The sequence below is a fragment of the Hyperolius riggenbachi genome, chromosome 8 (assembly GCF_040937935.1).
Source record: "Hyperolius riggenbachi isolate aHypRig1 chromosome 8, aHypRig1.pri, whole genome shotgun sequence".
Taxonomy (NCBI): Eukaryota; Metazoa; Chordata; class Amphibia; order Anura; family Hyperoliidae; genus Hyperolius; species Hyperolius riggenbachi.
Window position 1 is genome coordinate 272,232,626 of NC_090653.1, and position 15,042 is coordinate 272,247,667.

The window sequence follows — 15,042 nt, forward strand, 5'->3', positions numbered from 1 at the left end:
CCGTGTGTGGATGGAGCAGAGTTTTGCTTACTGCCTGTTGCTTGGCAGCCGAGATGCGTGTTTACGCACCCGCCCCTTGTCCGCCTATTGGTCGGCGGTGTTAGCCGCCGCCTGGTTTTGCAGTCCAGGGGCGGCCTAGGTTGCCAACGCAACATCTTGAAGCTCCACGCATACGCGTCATCTGTACGCAGTGACGCATTAGCGTCCCCGCAACGTTGTGACGCATGAGCGCCGCTTACGATGACGCATCTGTACCAGCCTATGGCCGAGCCCCACGTCATTTCCCACAGGTAGGCGGGACCCTACACGGAAGCAGGCGATTTAATGGCCGCTTCCATCCAGCACATTGTGCACGATTAGCCTCCGAAGAAGCAAGGCTCACCCCATTGCAAACGGCTGTAAGGCCGTGCACCCACTGGCGCCCACAGCTGCCCCCCCACCTTCAGCAGAGCACGATAAGTACCACCTCTTCCACGGACTCTGTCCTTGTGTTTTATGTAACATTTATTGTACACTTGCTGTGACGCATTAAAGCTACAGTGCCAGACATCCTTTGCTCTCTTTTTGTATGAAGTTATTCAGACACTACTGCAGCCAAATAGTTCAACAGGACAGCCCGGTAACTGGTACTGTTTAACTACTTGATGACCCTGGGCTTAGACCCCCTTAGTGACCAGGCAATTTTTCACAATGCAGGGCTGTGCAGCTTGGTCAGGTTGCTGCAACGAACCACTGAACTGGCTCTGACCTTTTAGTGTTCTTAACCTCCTGAGCGATAATCCCGAGATGAGCTCGGGGTATATCGCGCAGGAGGATTTCTCAGGCCCTGGTGGGCCGATTTGCATAATTTTTTTTTGTTACACGCAGCTAGCTGCGTGTAACTTCCGATCGCCGCCGATCCGCCGCCGCTCGACGTGCAGCCCCCCCTCCTCCCCTTGCGCAGCCTGGCCAATCAGTGCCAGGCAGCGCTGAGGGGTGGATCGGGACTCCCTCCGACGTCACGACGTCCATGACGTCGGTGACGTCATCCCGCCCCGTCGCCATGGCGACCGGGGAAGCCCAGCAGGAAATCCCGTTCTGAACGGGATTTCCTGGTTACTCTGATCGCCTTGGAGTGGGTGGGGGGATGCCGCTGCGCTGCGGCTATCATGTGGCGAGCCCTGGGCTCGATACATGATTTAAAAAATAAAAAAATTAAACTAGTGCTGCGCCACCACCTGGGCGATATAATTGTATCGCCCAGAGGATTAATAGGACACTATGTCGGAGGCCTCTGATCGCTGCTGCAATCTTCGTTTTTTTAGTAACAAAAGGGAGGCTGTTCTCCCTCCCTCCCTCTCCCCTACCGTCCCGTCCTAATCGCCATAGGATGGTGATCGGCACTCATCAGCTGAGTGTCCCTCGTACATCGCTGCATGAGATAGCAGCGCTGTACAATTGTAAACAAAGGGGAATTCTTTCCCCTGTAGGCTCTTAACAGTCTGCTAGCCGTGATTGCGGCTAGCAGGCTGATCGCGGAGCTCTGTGAGTCAGCGGGGACGGTCTCGCATGTGCACGAGCGTTCCCTGGTAAACTGCAGCTCCAAGACTTGACGCCAATCGGTGTTAGGCGGTCCTGGGGCTACCGCCGCGGTCACGCCCACTGGCGTGATGTGGTCGTTATGTACTTAAAAGGAAATAAATATGGAGGCCTCTATATCACTCTCACCTCGGGTTCACTTTAGGCCTGGAACCCACTAAAAATCCCTAGCATTTTTAAGTAGCGTTTTGTAAGCGATTTCATGAGCGTTTTCTGGCACTTTTGGGAGCGATTTAAAAAAAGTGTAAGCTTTTTGCCAGCGATTGTGTAGTGATTTGCAAATGTAATTCTGATTGGTCCTTTCAATGTTTTAATTTTTTTTACAGTTTGCAGTCATTTAAAATCGTACTCAAATCGCTATGTGTAGGGATTCATGAGCGATTTGCCAGCACTTCAATACTTTACATTAAAGCGCAAACACTCCCAAAATGCTGCATGTCCTACGAATGCGATTTTGCTAATCGCAATCGCTACCGTGGAATGTGTTTCATTTATTTACATTGGGGAAAGCACTAGCGATTTAAAGGAATACTTAAGTCATCTAAAAAAAATTACTTCTACTCACCAGGGGCTCTCCTCAGCCCCCTGCAGCTGAACGTTGCCCACGCCGTGTCCCTCCGATGCGCCTGGACTCGCCGGCGGGCACTTCCGGTTTGGCCGTCAATGGCCGACAGGCTGGGAATGCGGCTTATCGGAGGGACACGGCAAGGGCACCGTTCAGCTGCAGGGGGCTGTGGAGAGCCCCTGGTGAGTAGAAGTCATTTTTTTTTTGCTGACTTAAGTATTCCTTTAAAGCTCTCCCTAAACGCTTAAAGCGCTCTAGTGAATTCCAGCCCTGAAGCTGCTTGTGAAATCAAGGCCTAGTGTAAAAGGATGATTTTCCTCCCTCTGTCTTGCGTAGTGATGGTCAATGAAATGCAAATAATTTAGAGTTGTATAATTATGCTAATTTTTTATGCAAATTTATACAGCTTGAAAATTAACCCACCATGGCAAGTGCACAGGAATAACACTCATCTGGCAATGACCATCCATCCTGATGGATGGGCACAGGGGAGGGCCAGTATCATCTGTACACACTATAGATTTCTGGCTGAAACTGGAAAAAAAAAAAGTCAGCTGAATGTACTTAGATTTACTAACCTCCATGTACCCTCGTGACCTCTGTGTCATGGCATGATCCCGCACTTTCATGTACTATGGGGGGTACTAGAAGACTGGAGCATACTATTTATGGGGGGGGGGGGTACTAGAAGACTGGAGCATACTATTTATGGGGGGCACTAGAAGACTGGAGCATACTATTTATGGGGGGCACTAGAATACTGGAGCATACTATTTATGGGGGCACTAGAAGACTGGGGCATACTATGGGGGGCACTGGAAGACTGGGCATGGTATAAGAGGCACTTGACGACTGGGGCATACTATGGGGTCACTGGAAGACTGGGGCATACTATGGGAGGCCCTGGAAGACTGGGGCATACTATGGGAGGCCCTGGAAGGCTGGGGCATACTATGGGAGGCCCTGGAAGGCTGGGGCATACTATGGGAGGCCCTGGAAGACTGGGGCATACTACAGGGAACACTGAAGGACTGGGGCATACTATGGGGTACTGGGGCATACTATGGTGGGTGGCACTGGAAGACTGGGGCATACTATGGGGGCACTAGAAGACTGGGCCATACTATTGGAAGACTGGTTCATTCTCTGGGAGATATTGAAAGACTGGGGCATACTATAGCCGGTACTGGAAGACTGGGGCATAATATGGGAGACATTGGAAGACTGGGGCATAATATGGAAGACATTGGAAGACTGGGGCATAGTATGGCCAGCACTAGAAGACTGAAACATAATATGGGCAGCACTGGAAGACTGGGGCATACTATGGGCGGCACTGGAAGACTGGGGCATACTATGGGCGGCACTGGAAGACTGGGGCATACTATGGGCGGCACTGGAAGACTGGGGCATACTATGGGCGGCACTGGAAGACTGGGGCATACTATGGGCGGCACTGGAAGACTGGGGCATACTATGGGCGGCACTGGAAGACTGGGGCATACTATGGGCGGCACTGGAAGACTGGGGCATACTATGGGCGGCACTGGAAGACTGGGGCATACTATGGGCGGCACTGGAAGACTGGGGCATACTATGGGCGGCACTGGAAGACTGGGGCATACTATGGGCGGCACTGGAAGACTGGGGCATACTCTGGGCGGCACTGGAAGACTGCAGCATGCTATACGAGGCACTGGAAGACTGCAGCATGCTATACGAGGCACTGGAAGACTGGGGCATAATATGGAAGACATTGGAAGACTGGGGCATACTATGGGAGACATTGGAAGACTGGGGCATACTATGGGCGGCATTGGAAGACTGGGGCATACGATGGGCGGCACTGGAAGACTGGGGCATACTATGGGCGGCACTGGAAGACTGGGGCATACTATGGGCGGCACTGGAAGACTGGGGCATACTATGGGAGGCACTGGAAGACTGCAGCATGCTATACAAGGCACTGGAAGACGGGGGCATACTATTGGGCACACTTTTGGAGACGTTGGAAGATTGGGGCATACTATGGGCGGCATTGGAAGACTGCAGCATGCTATGGGAGACATTGGAAGACTGGGGCATACTATGGGAGGCACTGGAAGACTGCAGCATGCTATGGGAGACATTGGAAGACTGGGGCATACTATGGGCGGCACTGGAATACTGGGGCATACTATGGGCAGCACTGGAAGACTGGGCCATACTATTGGAAGATTGGGGCATACTATGGGCGGCACTGGAAGACTGGGCCATACTATTGGAAGACTGGGGCATAATATGGGTGGCACTGGAAGACTGGAGCATACTATGGGAGGCACTGGAAGACTGCAGCATGCTATACGAGGCACTGGAAGACTGGAGCATACTATGGGAGGCACTGGAAGACTGCAGCATGCTATACGAGGCACTGGAAGACTGGGGCATACTATTGGCGGTACTGGAAGACTGGGGCATACTATGGGAGGCACTGGAAGACTGCGGCATGCTATACGAGGCACTGGAAGACTGGGGCATACTATTGGCGGTACTGGAAGACTGAGGCATACTATGGGAGGCACTGGAAGACTACAGCATGCTATGGGTGACATTGGAAGACTGGGGGCATACTATAAGCAGCACTGGAATACTGGGGCATACTATGGGCAGCACTGGAAGACTGGGCCATACTATTGGAAGACTGGGCCATACTATGGGAGGCACTGGAAGAATGCAGCATGCTATACAAGGCACTGGCAGACTAGGGCAAACTAGGGGGGACACTAGAAAGATGTGAAGAGACCCTGGGGGACAATGTAGTTTTAGTTCACTGGTTTATTGCATGTGGTCACACACTAGACCACACCCCCTCTCTCTGAAAAGGAGAACCAAAAACTGAACTACAACAAAAAATAATACCACAGCCTCTGTTGTGAAGGAATCATTAGCATAACTCATGCTGTTTGTATGGCTCCATGTTTGGTGTGCTAAAAACCCTACAATGGAAAATCTCCAGCAACCCATAAGCTGTATCTGTAGAACGTGCAGGGTGTAAGTGACCACAGCAGATAAGAGCCGATCTGCCAGTAGATAAGAGCCCTCTGATCTCGCAGCAGATAACACAGGGTGTGCTCTGGGAGGGAGAATCATGCTAAGGAAATGTGCACTGAAATACAGAGGCTTCCATTGCAGGCTGACTTCCTGCACAAAGTGCTCCTCTATTTTCTGGCTGCCGGGTCGATTCCCTGGTTCTAAAGTGTTAAAGAAGAACCATAACATACAGTACAATGCAGTAAATTATTCAGGATACACACATTTACATAATACATCCTGGTTTCAGCATCAGAAATACTTCCTATAGCTATATAGTGCTGTATATTGCTGTGTAATCCCACCCTCCCACTGAGGCTTAGCCTAGGCTGTTTATTATGTGGCAGAGTTAGCATGCAAAGTTATGCAGCTTGAAAATGGACCAATTAAATCATGCTGAAGTAGAATTTGATTGGGCCATTTTTCAAGCTACATAAATATGCACTATCATGCATGAACTTGGCATTGACCATCCCTATCAAGCAGCGGCGTAACTTTGGGGTGCAGAGCTGTAAGGGGGCCCCCCAACTACTAACCTTCTCTTCCTCTGATACAGGGGACTATAGATTCAGATTTTATTTTTCAGCCTGTATAGGCTGTTTCTCCCTCCTCTTGGTGCTCAGAATTGGAACAGGACGCCGATCCGTCCTGTTCCGCCTCTCATAGGCATCAGCCTATGAGGACGGCGCTACCCGGCCAATCAGAGGCCGGGAATCGCTGATCTCGTACAGCGCTGCCGGGGGCCACAGCGCTGTACAGTTGTAAACAAAGGGGATTTCTTTTCCCTTTCGTTTACAAATACCCTCGGTTCCGTGAACGGGCAGGGAACGATCTTGCATGTGCGCAGCCGTTCCCTGGGAAACTGCAGCCTCAGGACTTGATGCCAATCGGCGTTAGGCGGTCCTGGGGCTGCCGCCGTGGCCACGCCCATCAGCGTTAGGCGGTCCCAGGGTAGTTAAACAATACCAGTTGCCTGGCAGTCCTGCTTCTCTTCTCTCTGACTCGAATAATTTTACACTTAAGGGGCCCATACACTGGTCGATTTCAGCTGTCGATCGATCGAATAGAATCGATCAGAAATCAATTCAAATCAGCAAATCGATTGATTTCAATCAATTTCGATCGATTTGATCTGTCTGACAGGATGGAAAATCTAGGTCAATCTGCTGCTGGCAGCAGATCGATGGCCCATAGAGCTGCATTGGATCTAATGGTGCAATAATGCACTTAAATCTATTGGAAATCTATTGAAAATCGATCTAATTCTGAAATCTATTGCAAATCTGTTCCTAGTGTGTGTCACACATCAGATAGATTCCTGTCAGATTCGACTTGACAGGCTTCTGACAGAAATCTGATGGTTGAATCGGCTGCAAATCTGTAAGTGTATGGCCACCTTTAGACACTAAACAAGCATGTATATCAGGTTCTTTGACTGAAGTCAGACTGGATTAGTAGCATGCTTGTTTCAGCTGTGATTCAGACACTACTACAGCCAAATAGATCAGCAGGACTGCCAAGCAACTGATATTGTTTAAAAGTGAATACAAATGGCAGCCTCCATATCACTCTCACCTCAGGTTCATTTTAAAGGGAACCTGAAGTGAGAGGGATCTGGAGGCTGAAATCTTTATATCAGCAAGGAAAAATGCTGCATGCAGTGATTGGTAGAAATGAAATGGTATCAGTGGAAGAAGGTTACCACGACAACTGTGTATGAACATTGTACCTTTGCAATCGGCAAATCGTTTCAGATCTGGAAATCGTTTTGAACTGCAGCCAGTGGGAAAATGACCTAACTGCCAGTGTGAATTGGAAGGGTACAACTACAGATAACTACAGCTTTATGTTAAAGCGGACCTGAACTTCCTCTCTACTCAAAGATAAGCAACAACTTAATAAACTTTAAAGAAAAAAATGTCTTTGTTACAGCTTACAGAACTCCTGCAATAAATCTGCAGCTTGTCTACTTTCTCCCTTCATGGAAGCAGACCAAGGGTTAACATCCTGTGTTTAAATATTAGTTTTGTCTGCCGAGGACTGCCGAATTTCTGTGCCTGACACAGCCGAGAGATCAAATGACACTTGTGATTACTTGTAGATGAGGGGGAATTAGACAGGCTCTTTAAAAACACACAGGGTGCATTTCTCTGTTTTCCTTGTGTCCTGTTCAAGAGTTCAGGTCCACTTTAAAGTAGCTACTTCTTAAGGGGGCCATACACTAGCCGACCAACCAACCAATCGACCATCCAATTGGTGCACGGCGGTACGGCGGCCAAGTTGCGAAAGAGCGACGAGACCCCCGCCGCAATGTATAAATGTATGTAGCATGGGCAGCTATACATTACCTGTCCGGTGTGTCAGCCTCCACGCGGTTTCCGTCCATCTCGCCGAGTTCCGCATACACGCCGTCTGACGCTACGAAGGCGCATAGCGTCTGATGTCAGATGCTATGCGCCACTAGCGTGTATGCTGCTTACCCGGCGAGATGGACGGACACCCTGCGGAAGCTGCTACAGGACAGGTAATATAGAAATGCTCACACTACATACATGTATACATTTTGGGGGCAGCGGCGGGGCGGACGTGACGGCTCAGCCGATTCCGTGATGATTTCATGCTGAAATCGGTTGGGAATCGCCCTGTAGTGTATGGGCAGATTCGACTAGAGACAGATTTATAACTAATCAGATTTGATTAGAGATAAATTTGTCTCTTGGTCGAATCTGCCCGTAATCATTCTAATGTATGGCCACCCTTAGGATACCATGCTAAAGCATACAATCACTTTATGAAACTCACATTCAATTAAGCACTTTGAGTGACTTTAACTTTTTTATTTAAATTAATATTTCTGAAACCTCATAACCATCGCATGGTTTCCTTAAGGTGTGTAATGGTACATTTTGGTGGGACGGAACGAGGCACTGCCTTGTCAGTGCGGTCACCATGGACACAGTTCCGCCTCTCAAAACACAAGCAGCGGCACAAAGCTCCAATTAAAACATTTATTTGACCTGTTGGGGGCGAAACGGCTCCGTCATGTCTCCTCCCACTTCCTCCTCTGAGGATAGAGTTCTTCCTGTCCCTCTCGTCGTTTTCCTCCTGTATGTACATTACACGCTCAGTCTTTGAATATGCCACATGCAACATAAAAAATAGATAATAGTACATCACGTGTTATCTGCCCCTGCTAAACCAAAATACTGATATTTACAGGAGCACGCTGCTGCCCTCTGCTGGGGAGGAGGGGAAATATTGGCAAAGTCAAAAATTATGGAGGGAAAAAAAAAAATAAAGGCTAACAATGAATATGGACTTCGCTAGTCCAGATTAGTTTGTTGATGTCCCATAAGTCTGTGGTTCATGAATGGAGAGATGTGCTGTAGCCGTCGTACTACAGTCCGGTAAGTTGTCCATCTAAAACAGATGAGAAATGGCAGGGAGATCCATATTGACACGGCACAGAGATCTGCGTGACCCCCGGCGGTTCCAAAGGTCACACAATGACATAAGACAACAGTGGGTGGGGTAACCCATGTCTTTGGGAGGGGGCAATGACAGTCAGTAAACACAATGGACAGCCCCCTCTCTTGCCCCCCCTCCAGTCTCCTAGAGTTCTCTTGGTAGGGGAAATCTCTCATCAGTGTCCTCTCTGCAGGCTCCGCCTCCTCCGGAGCTTAAGTCTTCTCGTCTCGCTCTGTTTTCCGCCGTGTTATATTGCGAGGTTTAATTTTTAAAGACAGTTCCCATAAAGCCTCCTCGGCTAGGTGATCGCTGAAGTCGTTGAAGAATGAGATGATGTCGTCATTCCGGCGGATGTCATAGTGACTGCGAAGAGAGAGAATAATATTATTACAAGTTAGCAGCGGCCCCAGTCAGTGTCCTAATCAGCTCCCTGTGTTAAGGAAGGATATACAGTAATTGACATTTTTAGCAATTGCTGTGCACATAATCACCCGTAAAGAGAAAGTAAAAATGTTTGAAGAATCTTTAAAAAATAAATAGAGCGGACTTGATCGGGCTTCACTATTTCTGCCAGAGCCCGAGGGGAAGATGGTACTGCGCCTGCGCTGGATGCAAAAGGTCAATACTGCAGCATGCTATAGGTGATACTGCGCCTGCGTGCATCTGCCGACCACCTTGTCAGTGGATTGTCGTGGGCCCAAGCACTGGATCAGGGCTACTGCGGAGGACGCCTGATTAGGATCCAAATGCTTCCCCCTCCTGAGGTAAGTACCCCCCAGGGGCACTTTTGTTACAGATTCTGTAAGGTTGTGTATAACATAGCAGCCATACTGTATCTCGTGGAAGCCATATTTTCACATTTTCTGTCTGCTGTGTATTATGTCAGATGTGTATGTACGTTAAGAGGCCAGTCAGGCAGCTGGCTTCAGGGTATAATTGGTCACCTGGCTGAAGGAAGGTACCATTGTCTGCATTGAATAGACCAGTTACATTGAATAGGCAAAGGAACCTGGACATTTAATTAAGGAAATGTCTACCTAGCCTCTAACAAGGAAACACTTAATTAGACAATTACTCGACCACCTTGAAGCCTATACAGGTGATCGGCTACCTGTTGGTCTGAATATTGGGCTGGAAGTGTTTGAAGTGCTTTGAAGTCTGTATGTGTAAACAGGATACTTGTTCTCAAAATACAATCGGACTAATTGAGTCTGCAAAGTTCAAAGAGGGACAGGAAAGCCTTGGAATTTGTATGTCACAGCTAGCCAAGATGTGACAGGGGGCTCGGCAGACGGTGATGAGTAAAATTGCATTAGTTGTGGGACTGAACATCAATTGCCCCGGGCAACAAATCGGCATATAAGAGCCAGCATAAGACCTTCACAAATCATCTTCTCTTGGAGGTAGCGCATTGCTAGAGATGATCCTGAGCGAATCAGAAATTTGTGTCTTCCTACGACCAAGTTAGACCTCATACTGGTAACATTTATTCCCGTTTTTATTTGTATGCAAACTTTCTTGTGTATCTTTGTAATTTTTTACTTTGTTTTTGTAAATCCCTTTGTATATATTCTTGTCTGCACTGCTCCACTTTTTGGAATATTAAATATTTAATAAGCCTAACGTCTGATGTACTAACGTCTCATAGCCTAGAAAGAGACTCCAGTGTAATTTGCGTTACAAGTTCAGTGCCTGATTGTGCCTTGCTACTGTACGATTGTATTGTGTGTGTGGAGTTCCCGTATTTGGCCTAAGCGCAAAGCTGACCCAAATACGAAAACCCTGGAGTGCAGACCACTTGACAGTAGAGTAGGAATTGTTGAGGTGTCTAGCAGCAGTTAGTGGTGGCAGTGAGAAGTGCTCCGAGGGGCGACGCCTTGTGTTAGCTTGAATAAGGCTGCTTCCCCTCTCGATCTGGTCAAACCCGCAGTCAGGAACTGTATCTGCAGGCGTGCCACGGGGCCGGTTCCTGACAGATTCTCGAAAAGTTCCCAAGACGAGCGCAGGCGCAGTACAGATTCATTCATTTTTGAAACTACTCGGGGACTCCTTTAGTTCTAAATTACCTGTATAAAAGAGCTAATTGGCAGAATAAGTATCCCCAGGATGAATCAGAAACGATGGACTAAACCAAAGACTGAGGAGGCTCTATGCTATCCAGAGCCTTCCCTCTACTAACTGGAGACTGAGGAGTCTCTATGCTATCCAGAGCCTTCCCTCTACTGACTGCAGACTGAGGAGGCTCTATGCTATCCAGAGCCTTCCCTCTACTGACTGCAGACTGAGGAGGCTCTATGCTATCCAGAGCCTTCCCTCTACTGACTGGAGACTGAGGAGGATCTATGCTATCCAGAGCCTTCCCTCTACTGAGGAAAGCAGCAAACCTGAATAGTTTTCTCACTTCACGTTAGTTTTAAATAGAGAGATCAATGAGGTGCAAAGTATGGTGCTTAGTGGTAATATCTGATTCATCTCTCTCATTTATTCCTCACATTCACTCCCTAACCAGCTCCTGTCATCTCCAACTAAAAAACATATCTTGCAATCGACCTTTTCACACTCAGGACACAACTCAAATGTTAGTACATGCTCTTATATCTCGCTTGGACAATTGTAATATATTGCTTGGTGGATGCCAAATTAACCAACCAGTAGAAGCCTGCACAAGTCTAATTTTTCAGACCGGCACCCGAACCGCAGCCCCGCTACCTGCTTTCTGGTGACTCTGGTACCTACATCCGAAGACCAGCAACCCAATTAAATCAGAACGGGTACCCGAACCCCATTTTGGGTAACCTGCTAACCCCACTATGGTGAATCTGGTACCCACACCTGCAGATCTATCACCTGCACCCCTATTAAAATAAAAAAAGTGTACCAGAACCTGACCCACATTTTGGGTAACCTGCGGGTACCCAATTGCAGGCCTCTACCTACTGGCACCCCTCCAATATGTACTGAACTTGGCTGCTCATCTCATTCATCTCTCTTCTCGGTCTTCCTCTGTGGCTCCCCACTGTCAAGTTCCTCATTGGCTACCAATTGACCAGTGGATCCCGTTCAAACCTACAAAGTTCTCCACAATCTTTCTCCCCTATCAGGGGCATAACTAGGAGCCACCGGGCCCCCCTGCAGAAATTCTAAGTGGGCCCACCCTCCCCCCTGGGGCCCTCTCAGGACCGGTTTTTGGGGGGCTGGAGGGGTTGCAGCATGAGGAGAGAGCTTGGTGGCACGTCGGTAGGGATGGGCCCTTACCTCGGGCTCTCCCCTTGCGCTCCCCTCCAGCATTGAATTAAGTGTATGCAGGGGGCAGGGCAGCAACACATACATACCTTACTTGGGTTCCATGGATGTTCCTCTCTCTAGCTTCTGACGCGACTTCCTGTATAAACAGGAAGTTGCGTCAGACGCTAGAAGGAGAAACAGCCGCGCTGGAGCGCACGGAAGGTATGTATCTGCCGCTGCCCCGCTGCCTGCATACACTTTATTCAATGGTGGAGGGGAGCGCAAAGGGGAGGGGGTGACCATCTCTCCTCCCCACCGACGTGCTACCAAGCTCTCCCCTCATGCTGCGACCCCTACAGCTCTCCAAAAACGGCCCTGTGCAGCCCCCCCCACGAGAGCATGGGCTGCATCCTCTATTGTTACGCCCGTGTCCCCTATACATCTCCTCACTAGTTTCCAGATACCAACCCAACTGCAATCATACATCTGCACACTAGCTTTTTTTATCCTCTTCTAGAATCACCTCTTCACATTCGCGTATACAAGACTTCTCACGTGCCTCACCCCTCCTCTGGAATTCCCCCCACAGCACATCCGCCACTCTCCCACATCTGACATCTTTAAACGCTCCCTCAAAACTCACTTTTTCCGACAAACATATACTCTAATTTAAGCCACTTCCCCTTTGACCTCAAGTCAAGTTTTACTTCTTACTAGTAAACCTAATCACACACTGCCTGTAGATATACTGCATACTTCCCCACCGCTTCTATCCCCCCATTCCTTTAGATTGTAAGCTCGCAAGGGCAGGGCTCCATCATCCTTTTGCATCTTGGATTTTTATGTTCATTTCATAGCTTGCACTCGGTTACACATTCTATTCATCATGTTATATCTGTCCCTGTAACCACCAGTTCTGTATTTTGTTCCAGTGTCCATATGTGATGTATATCATTGTCTGTATCATTATGTACCCCTTGTTGTTTTCCTACTTTGTACGGCGCCACGGAATAGGTTTTTATAAATCAAGAATAATAATAATATCATTCTAAATCAATGTTAATTTTATTCTTCTTGAAGCTGATTACCATGCCCATCTCACAGACCTTCTCTACCTACAGACTAACCAACAAGTGCCACATGACTGACCAGCCTGAGTTACCCAGTAATTCAGTGAACTGACTATGTGGATGTTTTTCACTTACACTTGCTGGAATCTTCTCATGCTGTCCAGGATGTTGAACTGCTGCCACCTCTTGGAGAAATTCACTTTGCCATCAATGTGGTCTGGATTCCCCAGATGTACAAATGTGAGGTCCTGCAGGATGAGACCCCTGGAGGGAAGGACAGACACACAGACACTTAGCAACACAGTACAGAGTGGAGAGTAAAATAATGACAAAAAGCAGAAGGTAATAAATTATTCAAGATACCCATTTTTAGTTAAACCCTTTCAAGACCAACATGTTTTCCCCCCTTAAAGTGAACCTGAACCAAATCAATGTATTTAAATTAAACACATGATGTACCTGCAAATGAATATTACATACTTACCTCGTGGTCTGTTTCTCTGATAAGCTCGCCATTTTCTTCTTACAACGATTCCTTCCAGTTCTGACAACATTTTGTCAGAACTGAAATATATCAGTTGCTGTCAGTTACAGTATATATCAGTTGCTGTCAAGTTGGGCGATCTTTCAGTTCAACAGTGTGCTGACCAGGAAGCTGTTATGGGGTAATGGCCATTTTCAAAATGGAGGACAGAGAATTTCATTGATCCCAGTGGACATAAAGGATGCTGGAGAGGAGAAAGAGATTGATGAGTAGACGAGAGGTAAGTATGACGTGTGTAGAAAACATATACGTGTAAAATAAACATACACAGGTCATACTTCCCTCCTGTGTAGTCTACTCATCAATCGCTCTCTCCTCTCCTGAGTCCTGTTTGTCCACAGTGACTGATGGAATTCTCAGCCCTCCATTTTGAAATTGGCCATTACCCCAAAACAGCTTCCTGGTCAGCACACAGTTATACTGTAATCGCCCACTTCAGCCATAGGGACGCATGGACATTACCTTGCACATCAGTTGTCCTTTCAGCAATCTATAACTGACAGCAACTGATATATATCTGACAGCAACTAATATATTTTAGTTCTGACCAAACTGAAATATAAAGGTGCATGTTTGAAAAAAAGGTTTATGGGTGAATATTCATGCAACGAGTTGTAATGACCCTACACTGAGGATAATTATTATATGGGATGCAATTAAAGATGTGGTTCAGCTTAAAGTACATTTGATAACTTCCAGGTAGTAATGAGTAAACAGATTATGGCTTATGGAACACAGCCTAACTATGATGAATAGTAAAAGTTATAAGATCAAAAAATGACAGAAACTGGACAGACATCAAATCTATGGTGCAAAAACACCTATCCAGAGACAGGAAAGTACATATATAACATCCATATACAAGTAGATATCAAGCACTCCGCTCCAAAACACAAACCACATGGCCAGCAGTTTGGTATCTGCACATCTGTAGCAGGGTATTAATTATGCAGATGCAGGTGATTTAACTCGTGCAAGAAGTAGGAGATGTGCATAAAATGCGGAAATCTGACCATAGACTTAAAGAGGAACTCCAGTGAAAATAATGTAATAAAAAAAGTGCTTAATTTTTAGAATAATTATGTATAAATGATTTTGTCAGTGTTTGACCATTGTAAAATGTTATCACATGGTGACATTTATACTGCTGGCAGGTGATGTCAGTGGAAGGAGATGCTACTTGCTTTTTTTGGCAGTTGGAAACAGCTGTTATTTCCCACAATGCAACAAGGCTCCCACAGTGTGAGGTCAGTACCTCAGAGCTGTGAGGCGCTGACATCACACTGTGGGAGAGGTTTCACCACAAAATTAGCCATACAGAGCCCCCTGATGGTACATTTGAGAAAAGGTAAAGATCTCTCATGGGAAAAGGGGTATCAGCTACTGATTGGGATGAAGTTCAATTCTTGGTTACGGTTTCTCTTTAGCAAACTTGAGTTTTGTTTTTTTTCGGCCAAAAATAAGATACTTACCTCGGAAGCCACTGAATCCTCCAGCTGCTTCCCCAGTCCTCCTTCACCAGG

At 47.3% G+C, this 15,042-nt stretch overlaps 2 protein-coding genes across 6 annotated transcripts in view; both read right to left on the reverse strand.

Moving 5' to 3' along the window:
• Positions 1 to 3,184: 3,184 nt before the first annotated feature.
• On the reverse strand, positions 3,185 to 4,630 carry LOC137527492 (uncharacterized). Its single transcript, XM_068248007.1, has one exon. It carries the CDS (start codon positions 4,628 to 4,630, stop codon positions 3,185 to 3,187), a length of 1,446 nt encoding a protein of 481 aa, XP_068104108.1.
• Positions 4,631 to 8,034: 3,404 nt separating this feature from the next.
• RAPGEF1 (Rap guanine nucleotide exchange factor 1) overlaps positions 8,035 to 15,042 on the reverse strand; it is a 215,100-nt gene continuing 208,092 nt past the window's right edge. For all 5 annotated transcript variants that reach the window (XM_068248875.1, XM_068248873.1, XM_068248872.1 and 2 more), the window contains 2 exons: positions 13,111 to 13,239; positions 8,035 to 9,043 (listed from right to left, as the gene is read on the reverse strand). In XM_068248875.1, coding sequence (XP_068104976.1) covers positions 8,893 to 9,043; positions 13,111 to 13,239 — 280 coding nt within the window. In that variant the 3' untranslated portion in view covers positions 8,035 to 8,892. The remainder of the gene's footprint in view (positions 9,044 to 13,110; positions 13,240 to 15,042) is intronic.

Excerpts from the sequence above, each read along its gene's own strand:
- LOC137527492 (XM_068248007.1), bottom strand. The coding sequence starts at position 4,630 with ATGCCGCAGTCTTCCAGTGCCTCCCATAGTATGCCCCAGTCTTCCAGT.